This window comes from Urocampus carinirostris, chromosome 11 (genome assembly GCF_059441175.1).
Source record: "Urocampus carinirostris isolate Australia breed hairy pipefish chromosome 11, RoL_Ucar_1.0, whole genome shotgun sequence".
Lineage (NCBI taxonomy): Eukaryota > Metazoa > Chordata > Actinopteri > Syngnathiformes > Syngnathidae > Urocampus > Urocampus carinirostris.
In genome coordinates, this window is record NC_142359.1 from 38,479,558 (window position 1) to 38,506,274 (window position 26,717).

Consider the following 26,717-nt stretch of genomic DNA (forward strand, 5'->3'; position numbering starts at 1 on the left):
AGAACTGTACCCCACACACGCTAACCACGTTGCTGCAGTGCTGCCCTTAGCGAATATCGGCTCCAAGTATCAGTTATCGGTCTCCTACTACTAATAAACGGTATCGTATCGGCTCTGAACAACTATATTCGGTCAATCCTTATTTGGAACCCCGGCTTTAAATAAGGCAGTCATTAGAAAAAGGAAGTTCCACGGCAAGCAATGCTAAATTGCTATAATTGGCACTTTAAATTTTATATTACAAGCAGCAAGAAGAGAGAAACATTTTGGTTTTCTGTGCTCAAGTGGCACAAAAGAATTATTCACATGTTGAGAGCAGTAGCTCAGGAATATCAAGCAGCTGTTTCCCTTCTAACCTCTACAGTGACACACATATATGAGCCAAAACATTGATTCCCCGTAGCTGAAGGCTCTCGTATTCCCATTGAGGGCCTCGATCGGGGATTTCACAGTGGAGCAAAGCATCCACGCGGTAACGGGATCTAACACGTGAGAATGCAGCTCATGTGTGGCATGTCTGGCATTTTGGTCACGTTATTCAAAGCCGTCCAGCTGGCTTTGCTTCCTGATGAGGATGTGTGGAGCTCTCTTGGTGGATACTACGCCAATCAATTTCCTAAACTTAAATAGACCGAATCATATGGAAAATGAATGCGGCAATAGATGTCGCAGTATTGAGTCGTAAAACCAAAAACGAGCTCTCTCCAAATGAAGCTCATGTCATGTAACATCAATGCAAATTTTCGACCTACAAGAATGAAAAATGCACGCTTTTGTGTACTTTTTTTGTGTACTTTTGCTACTTTTTCAAATCAATAACATTTTATTTAGTGAATGCTGTCGGAAGCGTACCTGGATTGCATCTCTTGCGATTTGCCAGTAGCGGTAGTGGCACCGCTGCCGGTCTGCTGGCTGAGCTCCACCAGCGACTGGTAGTACTGCTGCTGTTGCTGCTGCTGCTGTTTGTACCGTGACAGGATGAAGAACAGGCCCAGGATGCTTTTCAGGTTGCCATTTCTGATTTCTGCCCATAGCAAAAGAGTCAAGTTGAGGTTAACGGAATATTGGAGCTGTAATATTTAAAAACATTGCACTTCTGAAGATATGAGATAGATAGATGAATACTTTATTCATCTCCGTAGGGAAATTCACATTTCTAGCAGTACCCTCATGTTAAAAAACAAAATAAAATGAGAGATATAGAATACAAAAATGCCCAATATAACGTGTAGAATAAAGAGCATTTAAACGATGTTCCAAAAGTAGACACTGTAATATAAATAAAGCAAAATACGTGAAAGTGAGCTTGTGGTTTAATGTGGGTGGTTTATATATACAGGACTGTCTCGGAAAATTAGAATATTGTGATAAAGTTCTTTATTTTCTGTAATGCAATTAAAAAAAACAAAAATGTCATACATTCTGGATTCATTACACATCAACTGAACTATTTCAAGCCTTTTATTATTTGAATATTGCTGATTTTGGCTTACAGCTGAAAAAAACTCAAAAATCATATCTCAAAATATTAGAATACTTCCTCAGACCAAGTAAAAAAATAATTTTATAACAGCAAAACTAAATCAAACATTTGAAAATGTCCATTGATGCACTCAGTACTTGGTTGGGAATCCTTTTGCACGGATTACTGCATCAATCCGGCGTGGCATGGAGGCAATCAGCCTGTGGCATTGCTGAGGTGTTATTGATGCCCAGGATGCTTCGATAGCGGCCTTCAGCTCATTTGCATTTGTAGGTCTAGTGTCTTTCATCTTCTCGATGGGGTTCAGGTCAGGGGAATTAGCAGGCCAATCAAGGACAGTGATGCCATGGTCAGTGCACCAGTTACTGGTGGTTTTGGCACTGAGGGCAGGTGCCAGATCATGCTGGAAAATGAAATCCTCATCTCCATAGAGCTTTTCAGCAGATGGAAGCATGTAGTGCTCTAAAATCTCTTGGTACACAGTTGCATTTACTCTGGACTTGATGAAACACAGTGGACCAACACCAGCAGCTGACATGGCTCCCCAAACCATTGCTGACTGTGGGAACTTCACACTGGATTTCAAGCAACTTGGATTTTGCTCCTCTCCAGCCTTTCTCCAGACTCTGGCGCCTTGACTTCCAAATGAAATGCAAAACTTACTTTCGTCTGAAAAGAGGACTTTGGACCACTCTGCAACTGTCCAGTGCTTCTTCTCCATAGCCCAAGTCAGACGCTTCTTCCGTTGTCTTGAGTTCAGAAGTGGCTTGACCATGGGAATACGGCTATTGTAGCCCATTTCCCGGACACGTCTGTGAACTGTGGCTTTTGATACCTGGACTCCAGCTTCAGCCCACTGTCTTTGAAGCTCCCTCAAATTCTGGAAGCGGCTCTTCTTCATAATTTTGTTAAGGCTGCGGTCATCTCTCTTGGTTGTGCAGCGTTTCCGGCCACATTTTTCCCTTCCAACAGACTTTTTGTGGATATGCTTTGAAACTGCACTCTGTGAACAGCCTGCTCTTTGAGAAATTTATTTTTGTGTCTTACCCTCCTGATGGAGGGTATCAATGATGGTCCTCTGGTCAGCAGTCAGATCAGCAGTCTTCCCCATACTTGTGATTTAGTTTACTGAACCAAGCTGAGTGTTTTTAAGGCTCAGGAAACCCTCGCAAGGTGTTTCGAGTTAATTAGATGATTCAGGTGATTACTTGAATAGCCTACTTGTATACTTTTTCATGATATTCTAATATTTTGAGATAGGATTTTTGAGTTTTCTTAAGCTGTAAGCCAAATTCAGCAATATTAAAATAATAAAAGGCTTGAAATTGTTCAGTTGATGTGTAATGAATCCAGAATGTATGACATTTTTGTTTTTTTAATTGCATTACAGAAAATAAAGAACTTTATCACAATATTCTAATTTTCTGAGACAGTCCTGTATATATATCTTTTTGCATTGTTAAAAAAAAATTCTAACACCAATTTTTAAGTCTTAAAGGCAAATTAATGCATCCATCCATTCAACCATTATTTGCACCGTTACTCCTCAGTAGGGCTGCGGGGGTTCTGGAGCCCATCTCAGCTGTCTTCAGGCAATGGTCAGGGGACACTCTATATATATAAAATTTGGATCTTTGACAGCAAATAAAATATAAGTTTTAGGACAAGAACATTTATTATTATTTGTTATAATTCATTATTATCTTTTTTTTCTAATTATCACCCACCCTATGTTAATGTTATGTGAAATTCTTTATGGACTTGAATATTGTGTATTTCGGCTACATATAATCTAGAGCAAAAAAAAATTGAACCAAAAAAACAGTATGCCATGTTATGATTGCTCTATCAAGTAAAATAACATTGAACATTGCAGCAAATAAGTGAAGGTGTCACTGATAGGTAACCTGATCGGGTATTTATTTACAGACTTAAAAACTCCTGGCATGTGGTGAGTTACATCGCCGTTTTAGTACGTGACTGCCCTTGGCGGTATGTACTGAATTCGGAAGCAACAATAAAATCGACCAGATTTGGGTTACTGATTCATTATTTTTTACCAAAGTACCGACAAAGAGTACTTTGCTGAAATATATTTCACAGATGGCACATCTAAGAGAATGTTGATAATCACTGCCCTAAAGCCACAGTCCTATATGTTTTCTATACCTAACTGACAGAAGCGATTCCATGAACAGGATGAATGGAACCAGAGAACCAGGACATGCCCCGTCTTTAATAGAATTAGAACAATCCAGCGAACTGGCAACGGATGACAAAGAGCTGTCAATAAGAACCATCACGTCCATGAAGGTCCAGATCTTACCTTCTGCCGAAAGCCCTTGTACATTCACTCCTCTGGCATCCAAAAAACTGAGGCAGGCGTCCACATTCTCAATCTGGAGACAAAACAAGCAATCAGACACAGCAACTTACAATGAGCTCAAATATCTTGCGGGGGTTGGGGCAAGAATTATTAGCCATGAAGCGCATCATTGTGTGGTTATGAGGCCCCATGCCCACAAGCCCTTCTGGCCTGTCTCTGTGACACACTGACCGCAGTGTGTTGCCACCTATGAAATGCTAACACGTGCTAACAGACACAGCTAACCGTTTATCGTCAAGCAGAAAGGAATTTTTCGCATAGCATTCAACTTTTAGCATCATGATCAAAGTTTACAGCCTTACAGTGAAGGACGACCGGGACTCATAAACTAGAAGCCGCTCAATCAGATTATTGTGATTTTTGGGATATCCCTTGTGGATTGTGTTGCAGATATTTGAGGTTTCGGGTGATAACATCTCGCGCTTTTCCTGCAATGTCGCACAACTGCAAGTCAGTCAAATAATTGCTCCAACTCGTGACTTGAAACACCCTCACATGTGGGCCCGCCTAATTCTGCACGCGAGCATATGCGCTTTTACTCTGATGTTGTCTTTGAAAATAAAACATGTGGGTCAATCGTTTTCCTGCTGTTTCTAGTTGAAAGCAGAAAAGCTCAGAGGCTGGATTGCAGGTGGTTGACAGCCCATGTGTGTTGCTTTATTAGTTCATAAACACAAGAAAGAGGTGGAACTTATAAACACAAAGTAGCAAGAAGATGAAACGACCTTCCTTTGGGAAACCCATAGATTTTCCAACCAAACTGTTATTTGTTTTAATGCCTCTCACAATGCATATTTCCATGAAAAACTTAATATTGACAAAGGTGTTGATGGAATTTTTCTCTGAGTTTTGGCAATTTTGGTAATTTGGCTTTGTGGCATCCGCCACCGGCTTCGCAAGAATTTCATACAGTTTATTTTCTAACACGAGCTGACACCAAACAGCCTTTGTAAGCAAGTTTGGATCAGATTTTCCAATGGGAAATGTATAGATGAAACCTCCTGTGAATCATGTGGACAATTTGATATTCGGTGATTTGGTTCCAAAAATCAATCTTGTAAACAAGCTGTGAGGGAGGGAAAATATATATTTGTACTTATTTAGGAGCATATTTCTTTCAATATATTTATTAGATGTATTTATTATGTTGATTGTTATATGGTTGAGTGTTTTGCTCAATGTGTTTTTTTCTTCTATTGGCAGAAAATCTTAAAAGCAAAATTAGCTAAAATGTGCTGGATAAAATAATAAGTTCTATTTTAAAAATTACTTGTACTTATTTTAGTTGATAAACAAGATAATTTTAGTATGCCAAATGCTAGCTATATTAAAATTCCAAATGCCAAATACAGGTAGGAGAAAAAAAGGTACATGGCAATGTAAAAGAAAAACATATTATTTTTAACTGTGATACTTCTACTGTACATATTGTTCTCACATTTTTTCCTGCAGTGGTAAAGTAGGTATTTTTTTAAATGGCACAAAGCCAAGGTTCCTCGTGTAGAAAAAGCTGTTGCTGATTCGTGACTTGTAATGTACATATTTTCAATAATCAAGCTGTCACGGACCAGAAACAGACACAGGACCCAATAGCGCTCGTTTACTCAGTTTTATTAATAAAGAGGGAGAGTAGGGCTTGCTTCCACAATCCAATGGTTGACGAACAAGGGTAGCAGGTGGCCGGAGACGCTGAAGTGGCACTTCCGTGTCAAGCAAGGATGATCATATCGAGTTCGGAAACAAGGTCGGCAACAGGTGTCAGGCAGGTAGCGGGGCAAAACAGGTCGGATGTCGGGATGGCAGAACAGGGCCGAATCAGGTCCGGAAACAGGTTGGCAATGGGTATCAGGCAGAGAAAAACAGGGCAGGAAAAGTGTCTGAAAGTGAGACCTTGCCGAGCTGGGAGCATCGGTTTGCAATGATCTGACAGGGTTCTCTTAAAAGCCAGGGGATTAACACGAGTCTATTAGCCAATCAGCTCTCAGGGCTGTTGCCGCCAATTGGGCAGTCACAGGTGCCTTGAATCGGCAATCATGACACAATCACCTTGTAATTATTACATTTTGATGTATTGTAATGCATGACAAATGTTTTAATGTCTTATTGGTTCATCCATAGCTGTAAGTATGTCATAAAAATCTAGTTGTATGGTAATTTTAGTTTTTTTTATACTCCATTATTTGAATTGGTTTCTTTTAAGGGGGCGAGATAAACATCAACTACTGAATATATTTTAGTGGTCCAAGGTGATTGAGTCATCACACCTCAAAAGCTGTAACATATCATGTAAAAGCGAAATAAGGTTATTCGAAAAAAATGCAAAACTCAATGTTTGAATAAGTATAAGATTGTAACAAGGAAACAAGGATGAAAGGGGATGCAGTCCCCCTGCTGATTATGGCGATGCAGAATGGATTAAATATGGTAACAAATGTTTCTGCATTTGCAGTGCATCATCATATCATTTCATCATTTTGTTATTACCTTTATTTCATGTTGAAGATGTATGTATATTGTTTGTTGATGCCCTGGCAACATCCAGCCTGGTCATACTGGAAACATGGCTTGACCTTATGTCCCATATTGATAGTGAACTCAATTTTAAGATTACCTGGTTCAAGCAACGATACTGAAGTAAAATAGCAGGTGTCAATCTTCCTCCAAAAATTACTATTCTTACTTACAAATATAGGATTGTAGGATTGGAACAATTCATGCCTTAGATTACATTCTCGAATAAAAAAATCCCCCGCATTGATTACAAAAAATAAAGCACCTGCAGGAAAACCCTGCATAAGCATCTCACAAGCTACGTAAATCACAGGTTTGATTTCACCAAAATGTCGTTCATCAACTGGAAAATCCTCAGTCAGTACATGGCTGAGGAAGCCTGTTGCCAAACAAATCAGAAGGCAAAATAAACCCTTATTGCATCACTGTACCAAAGTAAGCTTCACGTCTGAAGGCCTCTTGTTTATATTAATTCCTCTTGACACTTGGAAGCCAATTAGTAGGCCCATCATTTTCACTCTAGTGACGCGTATTAATACTGCTTCATAATTAAACACTGTTGAGCTGAGCTTATTTGAAATAGAGACAGTTTGCATGCTGATGGAGACATATTTCATTGCTTTTCTGGGGGTAACTTGTCACCCAAATCCTCTTTATTAAATGGTAGCTGCTTTTTTTCATTTGAGGAATATAGTGCTCGGATATCACACATTAATGACACATGAAATGTTAATAAGAGGCACGGTTGTTTGTAGAAAAAAAACAACTCAGCAGTTCGGTCTGATTTTAGGGTGATAAGGACGTGCGTGGCAACTGGATGTCTTGATTATATAGCTTGACTCATTTTCCTGGATCGTAAAAGTTGGAGGTTGTCCGTGTGGCTTTGGAAGCATCTGCCTCGCAGGCACAATTGTTGTCCACATATCAAGTACTCAAACATGTATTGATCTTTTTTTTAATCTTGGGACTGATGTGATAGGGAAATGCTTGTCACGTGACAGTGTTTCTAGAAAGTGAATTATTCGGGTTATCGGTAGACATCCAAAATCATGAACAAGATCTGTTAAATTAACTAACGCTGCATGTTACAAAATAGTTATTGTGCCCTTTGGAGGGCCACGATAAGCGATCAAATGTACTTGATACAATATTAGGAAGGATTGCAGTAACCTATCTTATGATACGTGTATGGAAATATGTCATTTATATCCATGACACAGCTGGTTGGGGTGTCAAACCTATTAAGGCTAAGAAATGCTAGCTAGGAATCCGGTATCATAAGTAGTACTTCTTTATTACTTTTTGCTGTATATTTCAATCTCTATGAAATATTTTCAAAAAACAGAAAACAGATTTTACTTGCACTAGTATATTTTAAGCAAGCTAGTAAACAGAATTAACGTCCATAAGTACAGAAGATCACGTGATGACACACCCGGCAAATACATTACTTAAAAATAAGAGGTTTCCATTTGTTCTTTGAAAATTGTTTTATCGATGCGATATACTGGATGGACCATGTCTCTTTTACCAAATGATATCATAATGTATAATTTATAATGTTTTTTAATCTCTTTGTAAAGGGCAATTTGATACAGTTTTCGAGTTGTGGGACTGCAGTCAAATTAAGTCCAAATGGAAAGAAAAACAAATAGATTTGTCTTACTGGTCTTACCTTTTGATTTTATAGGATTTATGTAAAGGCAATCACCATCAAAGATACGTTTCTCCCAAAAAGATTGTTTCTAAACAATTTGAAAAACAATTTAATGGGAGGGGGGATTACCTCATGTGCAGCCCCTTATCAAGGTTTCTATACTTCCTCGTGAGTTTTTCTTTGCCCTCATGTAGGTTTCAGATCAGGGGATAGTGCAATGGTTGGTTTCACAAAAACCCTTATTGCATCACTATTGGACTTCAGCAGAGGCAGTTGTGATAACTGCAAGATATTTTACATGAGCTACATTACCCTTTCATAGAATCATCACTTTTATTAGTATGGCACAAAAGCCTTTGGAGAGCAGTAGTAATTTAAACAACTTCCTTGCCTGGTTACATATATCCTGAAGTCAATTCTTGACATGAATTTAGTCCATTCATCATCAAACTTTTTTCATTGAGCTGCTACACTGGGAACATGAATATGTTGCCCTTTATGTCCTTTGCTGTGAAGACAGTTCTTTCAGATAACACATCTTGCTGTTTTTTTCAGACATATCAACTCTTTTTCTGACTGCGGTATGTTTTACTGCTGTTTGCAACACAACAAATAAACCCAGTCATGAAAAGGGAACGGGCCATTACAATAAAACCTTAACCCAGCATTTATGTCTGTGATTGTCTTTGTATAAGTAAGTATGCAATAAAGCAAGTGGGAGTGACGTTAAGTGTGCTTTGACAGCTTTGAAAAGCTCAGGTGGGTCCGCAGGGGCAAGGACTGTCAACGTTCTTCTGCAGAGGTAAAAACGGCGGACGGCATTATTGTTGACAGCCAACAGATTTGAGCTGTCATTGCCGTCTGGGGCCCCGTGCTCACAGAAAAGTATTGTTGCTAAGTTTGAAGTCAAGCATTTGCTCAACCCACTGACCGAGAAATGATGCAAGTGCCAGAATACAAAGGATGAGTGCTGATCATCACTTGGTAAAGCACAGGAAAGTCTGACAGGAGTTGAAAGACTGGACGAAACAATACGATAGTTATGCGAGACTATAACTTTGTTTCCATGAAAGTTTTGGCTAAAAAGAAGCAATATTTGCATAGTTTTGACCGTTCAGTGCTTCCATTAAAGAGTGAGGTTTGCTTTCAATCAAACTCCATCATGTGAGAAACAGCCTGGTAAAGGACAAAGAAGGTGGGCATGAATAAGTGCTGTCACTTAAACAAAGACCAAAAAAAAAAGAAAAAGTAGCCAAACATGATGAAGAATCGTTGGAATGTTTCACAACCTTTGGGCTTGTTTGACTATTATCAACAAAGTCATCACTTGTATTTCCCCTAAAACACGCCAAGTGTGTCCGCCTACTAAATTGGATCTGTGGCTTCATTTGGTATTCAGGGTCAGGAACATTAACGTCGAAGGAAGTGCTGTGACCGCTTGAATTGATATTGGAGGCGTGAGAGGGAGGTTGCAGCTGTTGGATTGCGATTAAAATGCATCTTATAAAATGGTTGGACGAATTTTTCATTCATTCTAATTCAGAAAAAAACTCTTGCCTTGGTATGTTCACTTTAATAAGTAAAATTGTAATTCGTAAGCCCATGATTAAGATGTTTTATTGAAATATATAAAGGTTTTTACTATGGGCATTTATCAGTCATTAACCCCAATATATTCTTCCTTTTTTCACAAAAAATTACGATTGCAAGAGAATCCACGGCAGGTTGATTTTGCCTCAAACATATGTAGAGCGGTGCTTCAGCTTTCAAAACTTCGAGGTCGAGGTCAGAATGTATGCTTCCCGAAAAAAATAAATAAATAAAAATGGTACACTCACTTAATCCATTCTGGTCTCTATAAAAATCCACTTTATTTTCAATAAAATGTGTATCCAACCAGCAATCTTAACCTAAACATGTAGATGTGTATAATACTGAGACAAATAATAATTATAACTCAATACACTACAGCTTTGGAGAGACTTGTGATGGCATATTTTTCCTTATTTGGAGTGTACGTATTTTCTCGCATTTTCTTCCAAAAAAGATCGGTCTTATTGAATTCAATTAACCACATGCTTACAAACAAATTTTATGTAGCTTTTATGAACCTGACTTTTATGTACCTGGTAAACTCAATCACGTATTGATCGGCTCTTTGTAGAACTCTAGAATGATGACAATAAACTTCTTGTTAATTTTTAGGCACTTTATCAACATCTCTGTCTCTAGTCTTGTGTGTGCGTCTTCTTAACTCTTCCGGACACCAAAGTATAAGTGGAACTGTACTTCTATTGTTACAAATACGAGTTCCCTGCTTAAACATTTCAAACTAGCCTATACTTGCTTTAAAAAGAAAGCCCTTTTCATCCATCCATCCATCCATTTTCTGCACCGCTACTCCTCAGTAGGGTCGCGGTGGTGCCGGAGCCCATTTCAGCTGTCCTCGGGCAGTGGGCAGGGGACAACCTGAACTGGTGGGCAACCAGTTCAAGTTGAAGGGCACAGGGAGACAGACAACTCACTTGTTCATTCACACCAAGGGACAATTTGGACTGGCCAATTACCCTGACATGCATGTTTTTTTGGAAGGTGGGAGGAAACCCACGCAAGCACAGAGAGAACTCAGGAAGGTTTGATCCCATGACCTCAGAACTGCGCCACACACGCGCTAACCACTGTGCTGTCGTGCTGCGCTCTTCTCATCACTTTAAAAATTCCCCTTGCTACTCGTGCTAGTCCTTTTCGCATTCGGATCCTCTTAAATAGTGGGGGCAGTTACAAGGAGTTTTGAATAACCAGACACTCTCTCAGCTTGACATGAGCCGTTTGAAGGGTAAAATTCAGTCAAAAGCCAAAGCAAATTCTTCTCCAAAATTTTGCTAGGAAGAAGTCTTCAGTTTTTTACAGTTTCCTGGAAACAATTGTTTAAATATTTCATTAGGTAAATAATAGTTTTGAACATTTATTTTGTGAAATGTTCCAAATAAGAAGACATACAGTATATTCTCTGTGGTAAGGAGATAAATTCTTCAAAATGAAATGATCTGCATTTATATAGCGCTTTTCAAGTCAATGACTTCTCAAAGCGCTTTACAATGTGCTCCACATTTCCTAATAACGGCCTTGTATTGCAGCCATGTAAGACGCTAACGTGCTTAATGGGCGTATTAGGGGTTTAGTGTCTTACCCAAGGACACTTGGACCTGTAACACGGACGAGCCGGGATTCGAACTGGGATCTCTTGATCTCAAGACGAGCGCTCTACCTCCTGAGCTACTGCCGCCTAAATAATGCATACAGTAAATAAACAACAGAGTTAGATAACCAATATTTGATTGTTATTTTTTTTATTATTCAGATACCCATTTGAATTAAGTTAAAAATACAGGAGGCATAATAATTAAGATTGCTTGATATTAAACAAACAACTTTTTTTCATTGTTAAATAATTACCATTTTACTGACATATGAACTTGCCAATACCGTAGGCCAAGATTGCCGCTAGCACTAGTAGCAGCGTCGGCGAAACTAGCTGGTATGTAATAGGTAATGCAAACGTATATGAAGCTGATCAACCAATTTTATCAACTGTGTGGAGTTAAAGAAAAATATAATCCCCGCCAAAAAAACAATTTGGGGTCTATGGTTGATAGGTGGTTTATGACAATACATTTAGACAAAAAAACTTATGTGGACAATTACTGGAACTGTAAGTGTAAAAGTCTTATTTTTGGCTACTGTCTTTCAACGTTTTTGTAACTTTCTTATTTGGTTTTCCTTGAAGCAGAAATATATACGAAAAAAGAGCAGATATTGGTTGCTTAGCTTGTGGTGTGGTGTAATGGATCATTTACAGGGCTTCTTGCTGAACCAGCTGTTGCGTTTGGAAACAAACTTCAAGAGTGCTGAAAGCAAACTAACCAGCGGTTCACAAAATTTGATACCCTAGAATTAAAGTTTATTTGTTATCTCAACATCTGGAAAAGGAGAGTCGATAAGGATTTGGCTGTAAAATATCATCATCGTTTGAAGGAAAGTATCGGGGTTTACTTCCACGGCTATATTTTGTTTCAGCTGTTGAAAACTGGCCACCTGCTTTGTCCCTCTTTGGGGTGATTGCCTTCAATCACCTGGCTTCTAGAACGCCATTGGGAATGCTCCCGAAGTTCCCATCATCCATTTGCTGCCCTTTTTTAAACAAGCCACGCTGTTGTAAACAACCTGACAAGCTGGTGCGAATTGGTAGCGATATTTTCAGCCCATCGGGTGCTTCAAATTAGGAACATGATCTATTGGTGATTGGTGGCGTAGGTTATTAATGAGGTGACGGAGCATCTGACCGACCAAGAGCAAATCATTGCCGTTCGTCCCCATGTCCATAGGGACACACAGATGCAGTCGAGATGAGACCGGTTCCCAATGAGACTTAATAAGAGCACAAAGACAGTCCTGCAAATCAGCGGTAGTATCTTAAGCCGAAGCGCCAGTTCAAGCCCGACTTTCGGCTGAGTTTGGCCTCAAATTTGAATCATTACATTTATATAATATATATATATATATATATATATATATATATATATATATGGGCAGCATGGCGGCGGACTTACTGTGCGGAGTTTGTATGTTCTCCCCGTGCTTGCATGGGTTTCCTCCGGGCACTCCGGTTTCCTCCCACATTCCAAAGACATGCATTTCAGGTGGATTGGCTGGTCCAAATTGTCCCTAGGTGTGAATGAACGAGTTGTCTGTCCCTATGTGCCCTGCGATTGGCTGGCAACCAATTCAGGTATATATATATATATATATATATATATATATATATATATATATATATATATATATATATATATATACAAACTGTATACAAAAACAATGTGTGGATATAAAAAAAAAAATGTACTTTGTCTTTCGGCCCCACTATCTTTAAGTGTCGCGCTGGATTCTTAATCCATCAAAATGACGGACAGCCTTAAAATTTTCCTATCAATGATCTTAAATTGTCGGTTAATGTAACCTCTGCAGACACAGGAATATCTCATCTCATCTCATTAGCCGTACCGCTTATCCTCATTAGGGTCGCGGGGGGGCTGGAGCCCATCCCAGCCATCTTCGGGCAGTGGGCAGGGGACACCCTGAACTGGTTGCCAGCCAATCGCAGGGCACACAGGGACAGACAACTCATTTGCTCATTCACACCTAGGGACAATTTGGACCGGCCAATTCACCTGAAATGCATGTTTTTGGAATGTGGGAGGAAACCGGAGTGCCCGGAGGAAACCCACGCAAGCACGGGGAGAACATACAAACTCCGCACAGAAAGTCTGGAGCTGGATTTGAACCCACGACAGGTTCCCATGACATGAGCTGTGCCGCACAAGCGCTAACCACTGCGCCGCCGTGCTGCCACACAGGAATATAAAAGATGTAATTGTTTATACAGTCTTGTTTAAATGTGATTTTGTTGCGAAAGACAAGCTTTAATTTGTTCATCTCTCTTCTTCTCAAATGGGAAAATTCAGATTTGCTTTGGGCTCGGTCCTGCAAATCCAGTTAGTTGGTCGGGCTCGGCCTTGGTCAAGCTTTGAAACCCTCGGGCCTGCGCCAATCGTACCTCCACAGCAAACCTGGTGTCGAGGATGAATCGTTAGGGGCCATGACTTGCCGAATTCCAAGGTTTTTATTTCAAAAGTGATTTGTTGGAATCCGCATTAGTTCCAAATTCATTGACCAATGAATCAAGTCATAATTGGTGTTTTTTGATCTCTAAGGTTCCCATATTTGATGGAAAAGAGTGATGATAATGAGATTTTTTTCCCCAAAAAGTCTAACTTCGTCAATTACAAAAATTACAATCATAAAATATTGCTCCTGTCAGAACCCAAACAGACGGTGGACCCAAACGCGTAACATTTTCACACTAAGCTTTATTTTACAGAAACGGGGCATTCATGCGCGGGAACACAAATGCCAGCGATTCGGCAATCACTGGGCAAAAGAAGTGAGACAGACAAGTCAGGCGCGGGAAAACAGGAAGCCAGGGGCAGACGAGATCGAAACCGGACAGGACAGACGGGATTGATACTGGATACAGGATCCACGAGCAAGATAGCAGAGAGGACGGGACAGACGGGGTCGCTACAGGATGCACGAGCAAAATACCGGACAGGACGGGACAGACGGGATCGATACCGGATACTGGACAGGACGGGACAGATGGGATCGGTACCGGATACTGGATACACAAGCAAGATACCAGACAGGACAGGACAGATGGGATAGATACCGGATACTGGATACACGAGCAGGATACCAGACAGAATCAAAATGCATGCCTTGCAAGTGCAGAGGTTCGTTGACGGACTGACCAGGAGTGAATGAGAGCACTGAGTTTAAATAGTAGAGGAGCCAATCAGGCAACGAGCAGCAGCTGGCGCCAAAAGAGCGCGCACAGGTGAGGGCAATGGGCAATTGTGACAGCTCCCTTACAAGATAATATATATACTACTCAGATTTACTCTTTAACTGAACGCATTTAAGGCCTGTTTTCTAATGAAAAAAGGAAATAATTTTCTTTATTATCATAAACATAATTTAAATAAAATTGATTGTATGCATGGCACGTTATTTTAAAATTTAATTGAAAATAATCACTACATTAAAAAAAAACATTTTTTTGTAATCTACAAAACAAACTTAATCAGGAAAAATAAAAGTTTTTCTTTTACGATTATTTTACCAGACAATAAACATATGTCACAAAAGCCAGTACACCACTTACATGTCTGCAGAAATTTCATTATAATGTTTAATGGAACAACATTGAAGAAACATCACTTTTAACTATTGTTCACAAAATACCTAACAATGCTCAAATTATAACAATCTGTTTAAAAATTTTAAACATTAAAATATAGTTCACAATTATATAATACTTAGAAATAGGGGGACTGTATATGCTTATAATGAGGAAACTGATTATGATCATTGTAAATATTTTTTTCTAAAAACAAATACACTTTTACTATATATATATATATATATAAATGACACGTATCCTGAATATAAGCATAAATAAGCAAATATATTTAGTGGCAGGTTGTTTTTTTTTTTTTGGGCAACAACTAGGTGTTTTTTGCACCAAAACCCTGGATAGACTGATCCCATCTAATCATTGGGCTTAAAAAATGAAGCTGTAAAGTTGTTTTTGATTCCAATTTACCGACCAGAAATTGTTTTACAATATACAGTTTAAAATTCATTAAATAGTTATTTTTGTTCTGTGTTCATGTTCCATTTCTTTTCAATTAACAATTTTTTTTTCAAAATAGCAACATTTTCACATTGAATTATGAATACTATAAATACAATAGGTATATAACATACTACATTGTGTCTCCAGATGCAAAGTAAGGCAGGCCTTTCACTTGCCTCATGGCAAAGGGCGATACTAAGACCAAGAGTTCTTATTTGGCACACACTTCCTCTCCAAACAATACAATTAGTAATAGTATTAGCAGGGGAAAGGCAAGTATTTTCTTCAAAATGGAGGATTACCTATCTATTGATGCTTTTATTTAAAAGTAACAATGCAAAGACCTCATTTATCCATTTTTTTCTTGCTCATTCAATGAAATAATGAAAAAGATGTAGGGTAAATTATTTGTAAATCTGACAGTACCTCACTAATCTCCCCACATGTCACTGGTTTCATGATACAGCTTGGGGTGGTACAAGCCTACTAGTCATTAAATCTCCAGTGCAGAAATGCTTCATGTGCTAAACATGATAAATTCTCCACCCAAGAGCCAAGTGCATAACAGGAAAGTTGCTTTTAATCCAATCTGTGACGCACATTTAAATCAGGCAGACTCAAACATAATGTGAGTGTGGTGAGTTGTTGCATCTCATCTCTTTTAAATCGACCACCAGCTTCTGTGGGCAGATGTAACATCACTGCATTTTAAGAGCCAAAGTCATCATTTACGAGGCGATGTGTTTTATTTATTTTTTTTGCACGAGACCCTTTGCTGAGAGCATGAAGCCGAGAAAACGAAAGCGCAAACTCATCTGTATTCCAGGGGAATCGCTGCGCGGTTTGCGAAGGACGTCTGTCCATAATGAGGAGGATTAGCCATGCAAGAATTTTTCTGCTGAATGCTAAAAAAGCCTCTTTTGCCATCCGCTGCAAGGATCTGGAACTTTAATAGAGAAAATGAGAAATATGGCATGAAGTTATTGATTTACCGTCATAACATGAGCAATGTATTTGAATAGAATTATTGACTTAAAGCTTTGCGATATTTCCAACCATAATGACTGAATTTGGAACATAAGATTTGGACAAAAACAACAGACAAAAACGTTCATTCTAAATAAAGTATGCATCACACTTTAAAGTTCTCCATATACTGCAAAAGACATTCATTAACCATTATTTTATTTCATTTGAACTTGTTTGTTTTGCAAAATAAATTATTTGAAAAACAAAGTTGTCTGATGATATAATAATTTTGCAAAATTTCCTAATTTTACAAAACAATATCTGCATTTATCTCAATTATAATGAATTTGCTTGTTTTAAAGGTAATTTTTATTATTTTACACAAAAAACTTTAAGCAATAGTCCACTGAGGATAATGGATCGTGGTCAAACCTGTGCAGTTCATTTCATGCGGGCCACTATAACATGCTTCAGCAACCCAACCAAAAAAAAAAGCGCTCTGCCAGCCTCTGCTCTCCGCAACAGTTTATCATGGATAATGGATCGTGGCCGCCAGCAACTATGCATTTCATTTTAGGCAGGCTAGAACAGCACAGTTCCAGACAAAAATACCTTCTGCCAGTCCCCACTTGCAACAATTAGGGCTAATGGGACGTAGATCGAAGTTGGGAGGGATTACATCCATACTTCCATTATCTGCATTGCTTATCATCAGTAGGGTCGCGGGGTGGTTTTCGAGTAGTGGGCCTGGACACCCTGAGCTGGTTGCCAACCAGTCACAGCCAAACAGGGACATACAACTCACTCGCTCATTCACACCTAGGGACGATTTGGAGTGGTCAATTAACCTGACATGCATGTTTTTGGAATGTGGGAACAGCAGATTCAGCCACTGTGTCGCCCAGGGATTATATTAATGTCATACTGCAAACATTGAGGAAAATAAGTATTTAAACACCCTGCTAATTTGCTATTTCTCCCACTTAGAAATCACGGAGGGATCTGAAATTTTCATCATTTCATCATGTCAGGGTAATTTTCATCATTTCCATCTTCAATGCTCTGACTGAGGAAGGAGATAGTTTCCCCAAATCTCACACAACACACCCAAAGTCATCCTCTTTTAATGCAGTGCACTCCTCCTGTCCTATGTGCAGAAAAACACCCCCAACGCATGATACTACCCCCCTCATGCTTCACGGTAGGGATGGTGTTCTTCGGATTGTACTCTTCATTCTTCTTCCTTCAAACACGCTTAGTGCAATTATGACCAAAAAGTTCTATTTTGGTCTTGTCTGACCACAAAACTTTCTCCCAGGTGTTCAAATGAATATTGCAGCTGTATCACAAAAATAAATTGTTAAAAAATCATGCATTGTGATTTCTGGATTTTTCTTTTCAGTGTATCCCTCTCATAGTAGACATACACCAACGCTAAAAATTTCAGACCCCTCCATGATTTCTACGTGGGAGGGATATCAAAATAGCAGGGTGTTCAAATACTTGTTTTCTTCACTATATATAAAATAAAATAAATGAATTGACAAATATACCACCCCCAAAAAGTTCAAAATATGGTAAAAGCAGATAACAGAGTATTATCTAAATAAGCAATATTCTTTGCTGCATTTTCAGAGAACATTTACCGATATCATTATTTCTCAGATTTTATAAAAGTACAAATGTCTGAATTCTGACCGTGCCGTGCCTTTAAGAGACAAAAGACATCCACAACACATTTTAATTTATCACGTTTGCAGAAGTAGCAATGAGTTTGGGACAGTAGAGCTTCAACATTTATCGCCTTTCTTAATTTATGTATAAGGCGCATGGTTCAAAAAGTTGAAAGAAAAGTAACGCTTTACAGTCTGGTAAATATTGTATGTAAATGCACCATGGAGGTATTTGTATACATACTCTAAAGCAGGTTCCTCTATTGATTTTTCAACCTCGATTTTCATTATGAGAACAATTAACTCATTCAGTGCCATAACGTATAATATTTTCAGAAGCATTATCCTAAACATTCCAAAACGTAAAAATATGTTGTTGCATTTTTTATTTAAAAAAAAAAAGTATTCCAAAGACTTTGCTGATCAGTAAGTATCAAGCCCCCGGGAAGGATTTCAGTATGATAAATCACCACTAGATGGCAGGAATTGCATTTGGTAGGTCTAGGATTCCCTAGTCCTTCGCGTTGTTTTGCTTCCTTCATCCAGTGATTGAGAGTGTGTGACCGAAATTGTCAGTGGACACAAAAGTCTTTGCAAAGTCCATGCATCGTTCAAGCATAAGTTTAATGTTCATGAAACTAAATGTTTTTTTGCTAGCAAAGAGGCCTTGTGTTTATGGAAAACATTGTTGATTTTGATGGTATCACATATGTAAAAGAAAACAAGCATTGAAGTGAAAGTTCTGCTTGAAATGCTTCTTTCTCAAAGCACCGTATTTCTCCGTTTTCTTGGGAATGAATATTTTTGAGAAACATAGCAATGTTCAACTGTTGTTTACTAAATAATGGTAAAAGCAAAAATACATACTTTTTCTAATAAATTATAAATTTTGATATGTCCTATCCCTACACAAAAATGGGTGAAAATGGCAATAATTGACAGGCACCCGCATTTCCCTTGTGAGAGAAATGTCTGGCATATAATGAGTTAAGCAATAAAACGTGTATGCTAACCTGACGTCTCATTAGTCTAACCCTGTTCTATCATCAGTTATGTTGGAAAAAATTGAATGCATTAGATGGATCAATAACAAAACTCACCATTTGGCTCTGATTGCGGGGACTGCCATTGATATCCTCCACCTTCTCATTGGCTGCAGGAGAGACAACACCAAAAGAAAGTTACTATCCTTGTGTATGCGTCTGCATGAGTGCTTGCATGCAAAGCATCTGGGAAGCAAAGCTGCCTAAATTGTCAGCTGCTAGCAGGGAATCACTGACAGGCCAGAGCGTGGCCTCGGTGTCTGTTTTGGGGCGAGAAGGGAGGGGACATTTTTCTTTCAAGAAAGAGGGAGGAAAGAGTGTGCACCAGTCAGTTCAAAGATGCACTTGGACGGCATCGTGAGACGTAAAAGATGGAGCAAACAAGAAAGAACAGACACATTTTTAAATTTCTATTTAATTAAAGGGACCCTGTGAATTATTCGATCACTAGGAAGAATGCAAATTACGGTGATGCAAAGTGACCAAACTGTACGCCATATCATTTTGCTTATTATTTAAATGTAACGGGTGTAATAATAACTTTTGTTTTATTGAAATTCCTGCTGAAATATGTGTATAGTTTTTGGTAAGTGTCCTGCAATGATGAGTCCAACAGTGCCACCTGCTGGTATGGGGTGGGGTTTGTTTTGGCTTTTGACATGTGACCGGAAGGCGGGGTTTTGTTGGCAGTCTACAGAGCCAGTTGCCAACGGTAAGACACATCTTTTGGTGCTCCACAAAAGAAGTTAATTTTAAACATTATAACCACAGCTGACAAATCTCTCAACATGCACAGTAATGTGATTGATGTTATTAAGCTGTTATGATTTATTTTTGTTTTGTTTCTGTTGTGCTAAAATGTTAATTCCCCTTATAGATATCAAAGAGATCAAAGCCAGCAGAGAAGCTAATGTTGTGACTCATTTCATTTGCAGGTAAATTGTATCTGTTTTTATACTCATTATTGTTCTTATTTCTATTTTCTCATATATATAAAAAAGGATGATGTTGGCTAAAATTCAGACTAAAGAAAAATATGTTGAATTCATTGTAAATGTTAAAAAAACTCTATAAGATCTCTTGTTAAAAGTATCTTGTTAAAATGGATGTAAAAATGTATTGTGATATTCTAAAATGTATTTTATGTAAATTGAAAAGAAAGCTCTTTGATATGCTTTGGGCAGTCTACAGAGCCAGCTGCCAACAAGATCAAAGAGTTCAAAGCCACCAGAGAGACTAATGTTGTGAATCATTTAATCTGCAGAAACTGTAATAAAAACCTTATCATCCAGTCCAGCGTGAATGTGGATCTTTGGTGGGACAGGTACACCGCGGTTACGTAAATCAATGAGTTTTTTTTTAGATAAAAAAAGTTTTTTTTTACTGAATGAAAATTGTTTGTACCACTAGGAGGAACTAAAAAATAAACACTGTTGCTTTAACAGTAGATGGCGATAATGTTAATAAGTTTATTCTGTTTTAGTATATGACGCCTGCAAAGGAAATCATTATTTCAATGATTTTACCTCACTGTTGTTCATTATTTGAACTTCTGTGCACTGTTTACATCAGCATTACTATTGTCTTCTAATGAGGCTAATCTGCTTTTTATAATTTAGGATATTTATTAGAGGAAGCACGGCGGCGCAGTGGTTAGCGCGTGTGCGGCACAGTTCTGAGGTCATGGGTTCAATCCAGCTACCAAACTTAATGTGCAGAGATTGCATGTTCTCCCCGTGCTTGCGTGGGTTTCCTCCGGGCACTCCGGTTTCCTCCCACATTCCAAAAACATGCATGTCAGGTTGATTGGCCGGTCCAAATTGTTCCTAGGTGTGAATGAGCAAGCGAATTGTCTGTCCCTGTGTGCCCTGCGACTGGCTGGCAACCATTCAGGGTGTCCCCTGCCCACTGCCCAAAGATGGCTGGGATGGGCTCCAGCACCCCCGCGACCCTACTAAGGATAAGCGGTGCAGCTAATGAGATGAGAGATGAGAAGGGGATTTTTTTTTTTTGTACAGTCATCTCCTGTTCTCCTTGCAAGTTTAAAATGTCTTCTCTACCTATTTTGAGTGTATTTAACTTATCATCTTAACAGTAGATGCCCTGCAAATGCGAGTTGACACCTGATATTATACTCCACAGAAAAAGACCGGCAAAATGTGTTTACGCTAGTTGAGCAAGGCCAAACAAAGATACAGCCAATAATATTTAAACTATGGATTTCATTATTGTAAATCCAAAGTTGGATTTCACTACAAATGCAGCTAAATTCTGCATTAAAGGAAATATTATCATTTGAAGGGTTGGTGGGTCCCTAAGTCAGACCAGTTAAGGACCCGGTGATAGAGAATTTAGTACACGCTCCGCAAAACTCTTTTAGTGTTTTTTGTTATACATATACGTATCGGAGGATCATAAGTATACATACCTATGATCTGTATGATCTGTGCCAACAGGACTCCATCAGTGACGTCCTGGCTCAGGTCTTTGATCAGCCGAGGACAGCCCGACTTGGCCAAGTAGTGATTGGCCCAGTCTGTGTAAATCTGAAAACAAAAATCAGTAATTTATCGTCCACATGAAAACAAATGTAAACACAGAAGGGAGTGACGTTACACATTGACTAAAACTATAATAAATGCAGCAAAGCTGATTTTGCATATTTTACAGCCCTGGGGTGGGTCGTTACAAGCTCAAGCGTTGCTCTTTTCATCTCAATTACTCCCCGATAAAGGACCGCCACCACTTTGCCATTTGCTCTTAATGTTTTACGGTGTGGCACGATCTCCTGTGCAAGCAGAAAAGCTTAGACCTCCCGGAATAAGACATCATTTCGTTTATTGATTGCATGGCAGTAAAAAACATTTTGTAGACCAATGACAAATCCAATCCAAATGAATCTAACCCGGCTACAATTTCACTTTTATGCAAACAATGCCGTCCGAATAAAAAAGCTATAGAGATTGCTTTCGTTATTGAGACCTTTATTTTCCTAATAAAGCTTGTAAAAATCGCCATTTTATTGTATAATCCGTAGTATCATCAGCTAGACCTGCCAACAACTTTGCTGGCTCACAACAGACAGAAGTCAACAGCTGCAACCCGTCCGCCAGATTTTGGGGACCCCAAAAAATATAATAATATAAATAAGTGTCCCCAAAACGTCCAAGAGACGAGCTTGAAGGTGCAGTGCTCACATTTTCCAACACCACTCTCACATTGACTTTTCCTGACATGCAAAAAAAAAAAGAATTGGCCAGAGAGAAAATAATTTGCAGCTGTAATTGCAGCACTTCCATCTGGTACAGTTATTGAAGGAGATGAAAAATGGGATGTGACAAACAATATTAACTAATCAAATCCAGAAAGACCAAAAGTGTTGTAGGATTATATTTTTAAAAATTTAGGTTTCCCGAATAAAATTTTGCTAATTTCCAGTATTAAAGTAATCCCATTTTTCACGTGGGATACATTCGGAAAAAAAAAAATTATATGCGATATCCATAAAGTAAAAACCTTTATTTATTTCCAATTAACGGAGAAATACTCTAACATACACTGAAACCAAATAACCTTCCGTTTATTTAACAGATAAAAGCACTGTATAAACGTCATTTCATTATTTTTTCACAAATAACTACTGTAACGTCAATTACTAATCAGCAAAGGGACTGTTTAGCCAATAAGAATGCAGAACACAATGCATGGTCTGAATCCACGAAGTAGCGAAATAGTAAACTGCTGTATAATCAGGGATTACTGTATTCTTATTTTGATTTGGACATTTTTCTTTTATCATTATTATTTGTAATTTAGAAAATAAAGGGAATATATTTAAAACTGTAGCTTAAAAATAATGAAATACATATATATATATATATATATATATATATATATATATATATATATATATATATATATATATATATATATATATATATATATATATATATATATATAACGTTAGTGCAGTGTTTATCCTCTGTACATTTGGGAAAACGAAGCAAAACCAGGGTGTCGCCATATGCAGGCAATACACAAAGAGGTAAGTATTAGTTTCAGGAGCGAGCAGCAGCAAGTCAACTGCAGGAGAGAGAGTGGGAAAGGTGAGATGGCACAACATTCATTTGGACAGGTAATTTAAAATTAGTTTTATCTGGTTATATCAGTATCAGAAATATTTTATTAACACTCCACTTATTGAAACATGAATATTTTGTTTGTTTGTTTGTACATGATTCAATTGTTTGTTTGTTTGTAAATGATTCAAATTGAATCTTTTCTTCCGGCGCCGTCACGAATGGCAGCCACTCCAGCAGCTCCCGTGTTATTTTCGATTGTTCTCGATTGTTTTCAGCTCAGGGATGCTGCTGGAAATGTGAATTTCCCTTCGGGGATGAACAAAGTATCTATCTATCTATCTATCTATCTATCTATCTATCTATATGATGTATTTTAATTTTTTTTTACTTTACTGAAAATTTATAAAAGTAAGTGTAGGAAAAGCGGAATGTTTTCAGCACTTTTTTGGTAAATACCCCATTTGGCCCAACCTCACCCGGACCCTAGCTTTCTCTATTGAGTTTGATACCCCTGTTTTAGAGGAACTCCTCCACAAGTCAAAGGCGCTTTTTGTTTTCGTAGCGAATGCATCGGCTGCTCGAATAATGTGCAGGGTGGGAAGAAATGAAACATCTGTTGTTGGTCCAGAGGCATTTGATAGAAATCATGACAAATCTAAAAATTAAAGTGCAATTGTTGATCTGACCTGGAGGGCTTTAAAAAAATATTGCTTGTGCATTAACGGTGCAAGGATTTTGCTTTTTTGCTGTTGATAATACATTTTTAATGCATTTTTTTTGTACTGTGAAAATATTGGTTGGGAAATACTTTTTATATGACTTGTTCCCTATGGCTTTTAATGGGTTGTTTTTCCATGTGTGCCTTGTGGTAAATCGCCTAACGACAGTTGGCATTGACCCCATGCAGTTCACACTGCATTGATGAAGAAAAAAAAGTGGCAATTAAAACATAACGATGAACATGCAAATATACAAAGGATTGGTACAATTAAAATGAACTAACTTTTTTAACAAGGGTACATTAGTTTTGATTAAATAAACACTACGTCAAATTGGAATTTTAAAAAATTTAATTCCAGCAACCAGTTTCATGTTTTTTTTTGCTTAAGCCTGAATTTCCACCTTTCCTAAATTCACATTATTACGTTTTTCTTAGCATTTTTGGTCACTATTTTGCTCTATATTTGGATTTTGCTCTATTTCTAACCTTGTTTTTAATGTTCACTGTAATAGTATAACAAAATAATACTTAAAATGAGCAATTACCTGCCAGTGCAAAAACATGTTATTTACTAAAATAATAATACACACAATAATACTAATAATAACAACAATAATAATAATAATAATAACAAAATAAGAACAATAATAATAATATATTATACTATTACTACGACTACTACGACTACTACTACTACTACAACTACTACTACTAATAATAATAATAATAATAACAATAACAATAATAATAATAATAATGATAATAATGGTGATGATATGGATAATAATCAGCAAAATTGTGTGAAAAACTTAAATACATCTTTTTGGGCGTTTGGAATGGTGTTTGTCTGGCATTTTGCTTCTACGTGTGCTCGTTTGGCACCAGTTTCCTTTTGTCATCTAGTGGTCAAATATTACACAATTTACCTTTAGTAGAGAAAATATTTTACTTTCAACTTTTTATGGACACCTAAAATGACACACTGCACATTTAAGTATTACATATGTTGTTGTTTGAATTAAGGGGATGATGCATTAGAATAAAGTGGAAACGTTTGATGTGGCCAGCTGTGTGAGAAGCATCAGACACAACCCGCCTTACTTCACCACCACACTCGATTCATGATTGGAGCAGTTCAGTCCACTTGGCTCATCTCTACGGCTTTTTTTTCAATTCTTCTGAGATGCTGACTTGAAAAAATCCACAAGTAGGAATATACAAAAACACTGGGTCCAGCAAGGTCATCCTCATCTCCATCATTTACTTTTTCCCCAGAATTGTTCTTCCCTCGAAGGAGATAACCCACTGCTGCCGATGCAAATCACAATTGATGCTAATTATGCATTAGCTTTTATAGGTTTCTGATAAATGTCTATATGGTTTGCGTTTATAATAGCGCTTTTCAAGTCGATGAAACGCTTCAAAATATACTTCACACTTACACACACTCACATATCGATAGCAGCGTCAGCCATGCAAGGGCAGTGTCTTGCCTAAGGGCACGTCGACAAATAACACAAAAGAGCCGGAATTGAATCTGCGACCTCTTTATCCCAAGATGAGTGCTTTTACCTCCTGAGCTGCTGTGTAATATTTCACCACTGGATGTTGATGTATTGTGTAGTGTAATTGAAAACGAATGCTACAAGCACAAGGAAGATAACAAGCTACCGAGACTCAAGTCATGTTTATTTGTATAGTCCTCAATCACAAAGAGTCTCAAAGGACGACAGATTATTGCAAACTACAGACAATCATTACACCATCCCCTGACCAAATCACACCATTTTACTTGTTTCTTTGCCACTCACAACGTTTTGGGTGGTACCCACGTAACAGTTAGGGGTTAGACCAGGGGTCAGCAACCTTTTCGGTGTGGAGTGCCACTTTCAAATTTCCTTGTAAATCAGTGTGCCACACCAAGATTAATGACTCGCACAACATTTTTTTTTAATATCCGACTGAGCTGTCATTTTCCACTAGTCCAAATAAACAACATGGATAGATATTGAAATCGTATAGCTGACCTTTTTATCTAACACTATTCTTGTTCATCAATAAACTAAAGAATTAATGTGAGCAATGCGTGGAAAGGCCTGTAGACATCTATGACTTCAACTTTAGACCACAAGAATCAACCATTCTTCATCAACAATGAACTATAATCAAATTGTGAAAGATGCTGCAGTGTTGCAATGACACCTCAAGGGGACGCCTGAGGAATTGACTTCTTCTTTTCACTGTTAACATTTGCATCAGCGAGTGAATATGCTCTTTAATCATGGCAGTAGTCCAATCTCCGTCAAATAAATAATGTCTGACGGCAGAGGTAATGGAGTTCGCAATCCCCTTGGAGGACATTTAGCGATGTACGATTGTACGAAAACAGGTAAGCATCGTCGCATGGATGCTATGCTGTGAAAACTTGGGTTGTGCTCTAGTGTGAGTCTTCACTGTGGTTAAATGCGGCATCAAGCTATATATATATATATATATATATATATATATATATATATATATATATATATATATACTGGACTGTCTCAGAAAATTAGAATATTGTGATAAAGTTCTTTATTTTCTGTAATGCAATTATAAAAACAAAAATGTCATACATTCTGGATTCATTACACATCAACTGAACTATTTCAAGCCTTTTATTATTTGAATATTGCTGATTTTGGCTTACAGCTGAAAAAAACTCAAAAATCCTATCTCAAAATATTACAATACTTCCTCAGACCAAGTAAAAAAATAATTTTATAACAGCAAAACTAAATCAAACATTTGAAAATGTCCATTGATGCACTCAGTACTTGGTTAGGAATCCTTTTGCACGGATTACTGCATCAATCCGGCGTGGCATGGAGGCAATCAGCCTGTGGCATTGCTGAGGTGTTATTGATGCCCAGTATGCTTCGATAGCGGCCTTCAGCT

At 38.0% G+C, this 26,717-nt stretch overlaps 1 protein-coding gene across 6 annotated transcripts in view; it reads right to left on the bottom strand.

Moving 5' to 3' along the window:
* nav3 (neuron navigator 3) overlaps nt 1-26,717 on the bottom strand; it is a 208,860-nt gene that overhangs the window by 142,019 nt on the left and 40,124 nt on the right. For all 6 annotated transcript variants that reach the window (XM_088348491.1, XM_088348490.1, XM_088348493.1 and 3 more), the window contains exons 2-5: nt 21,406-21,523; nt 19,035-19,087; nt 3,810-3,882; nt 853-1,024 (exon numbers count right to left, since the gene is read on the bottom strand). In XM_088348491.1, the coding sequence (XP_088204617.1) occupies nt 853-1,024; nt 3,810-3,882; nt 19,035-19,087; nt 21,406-21,523 (416 nt within the window). The remainder of the gene's footprint in view (nt 1-852; nt 1,025-3,809; nt 3,883-19,034; nt 19,088-21,405; nt 21,524-26,717) is intronic.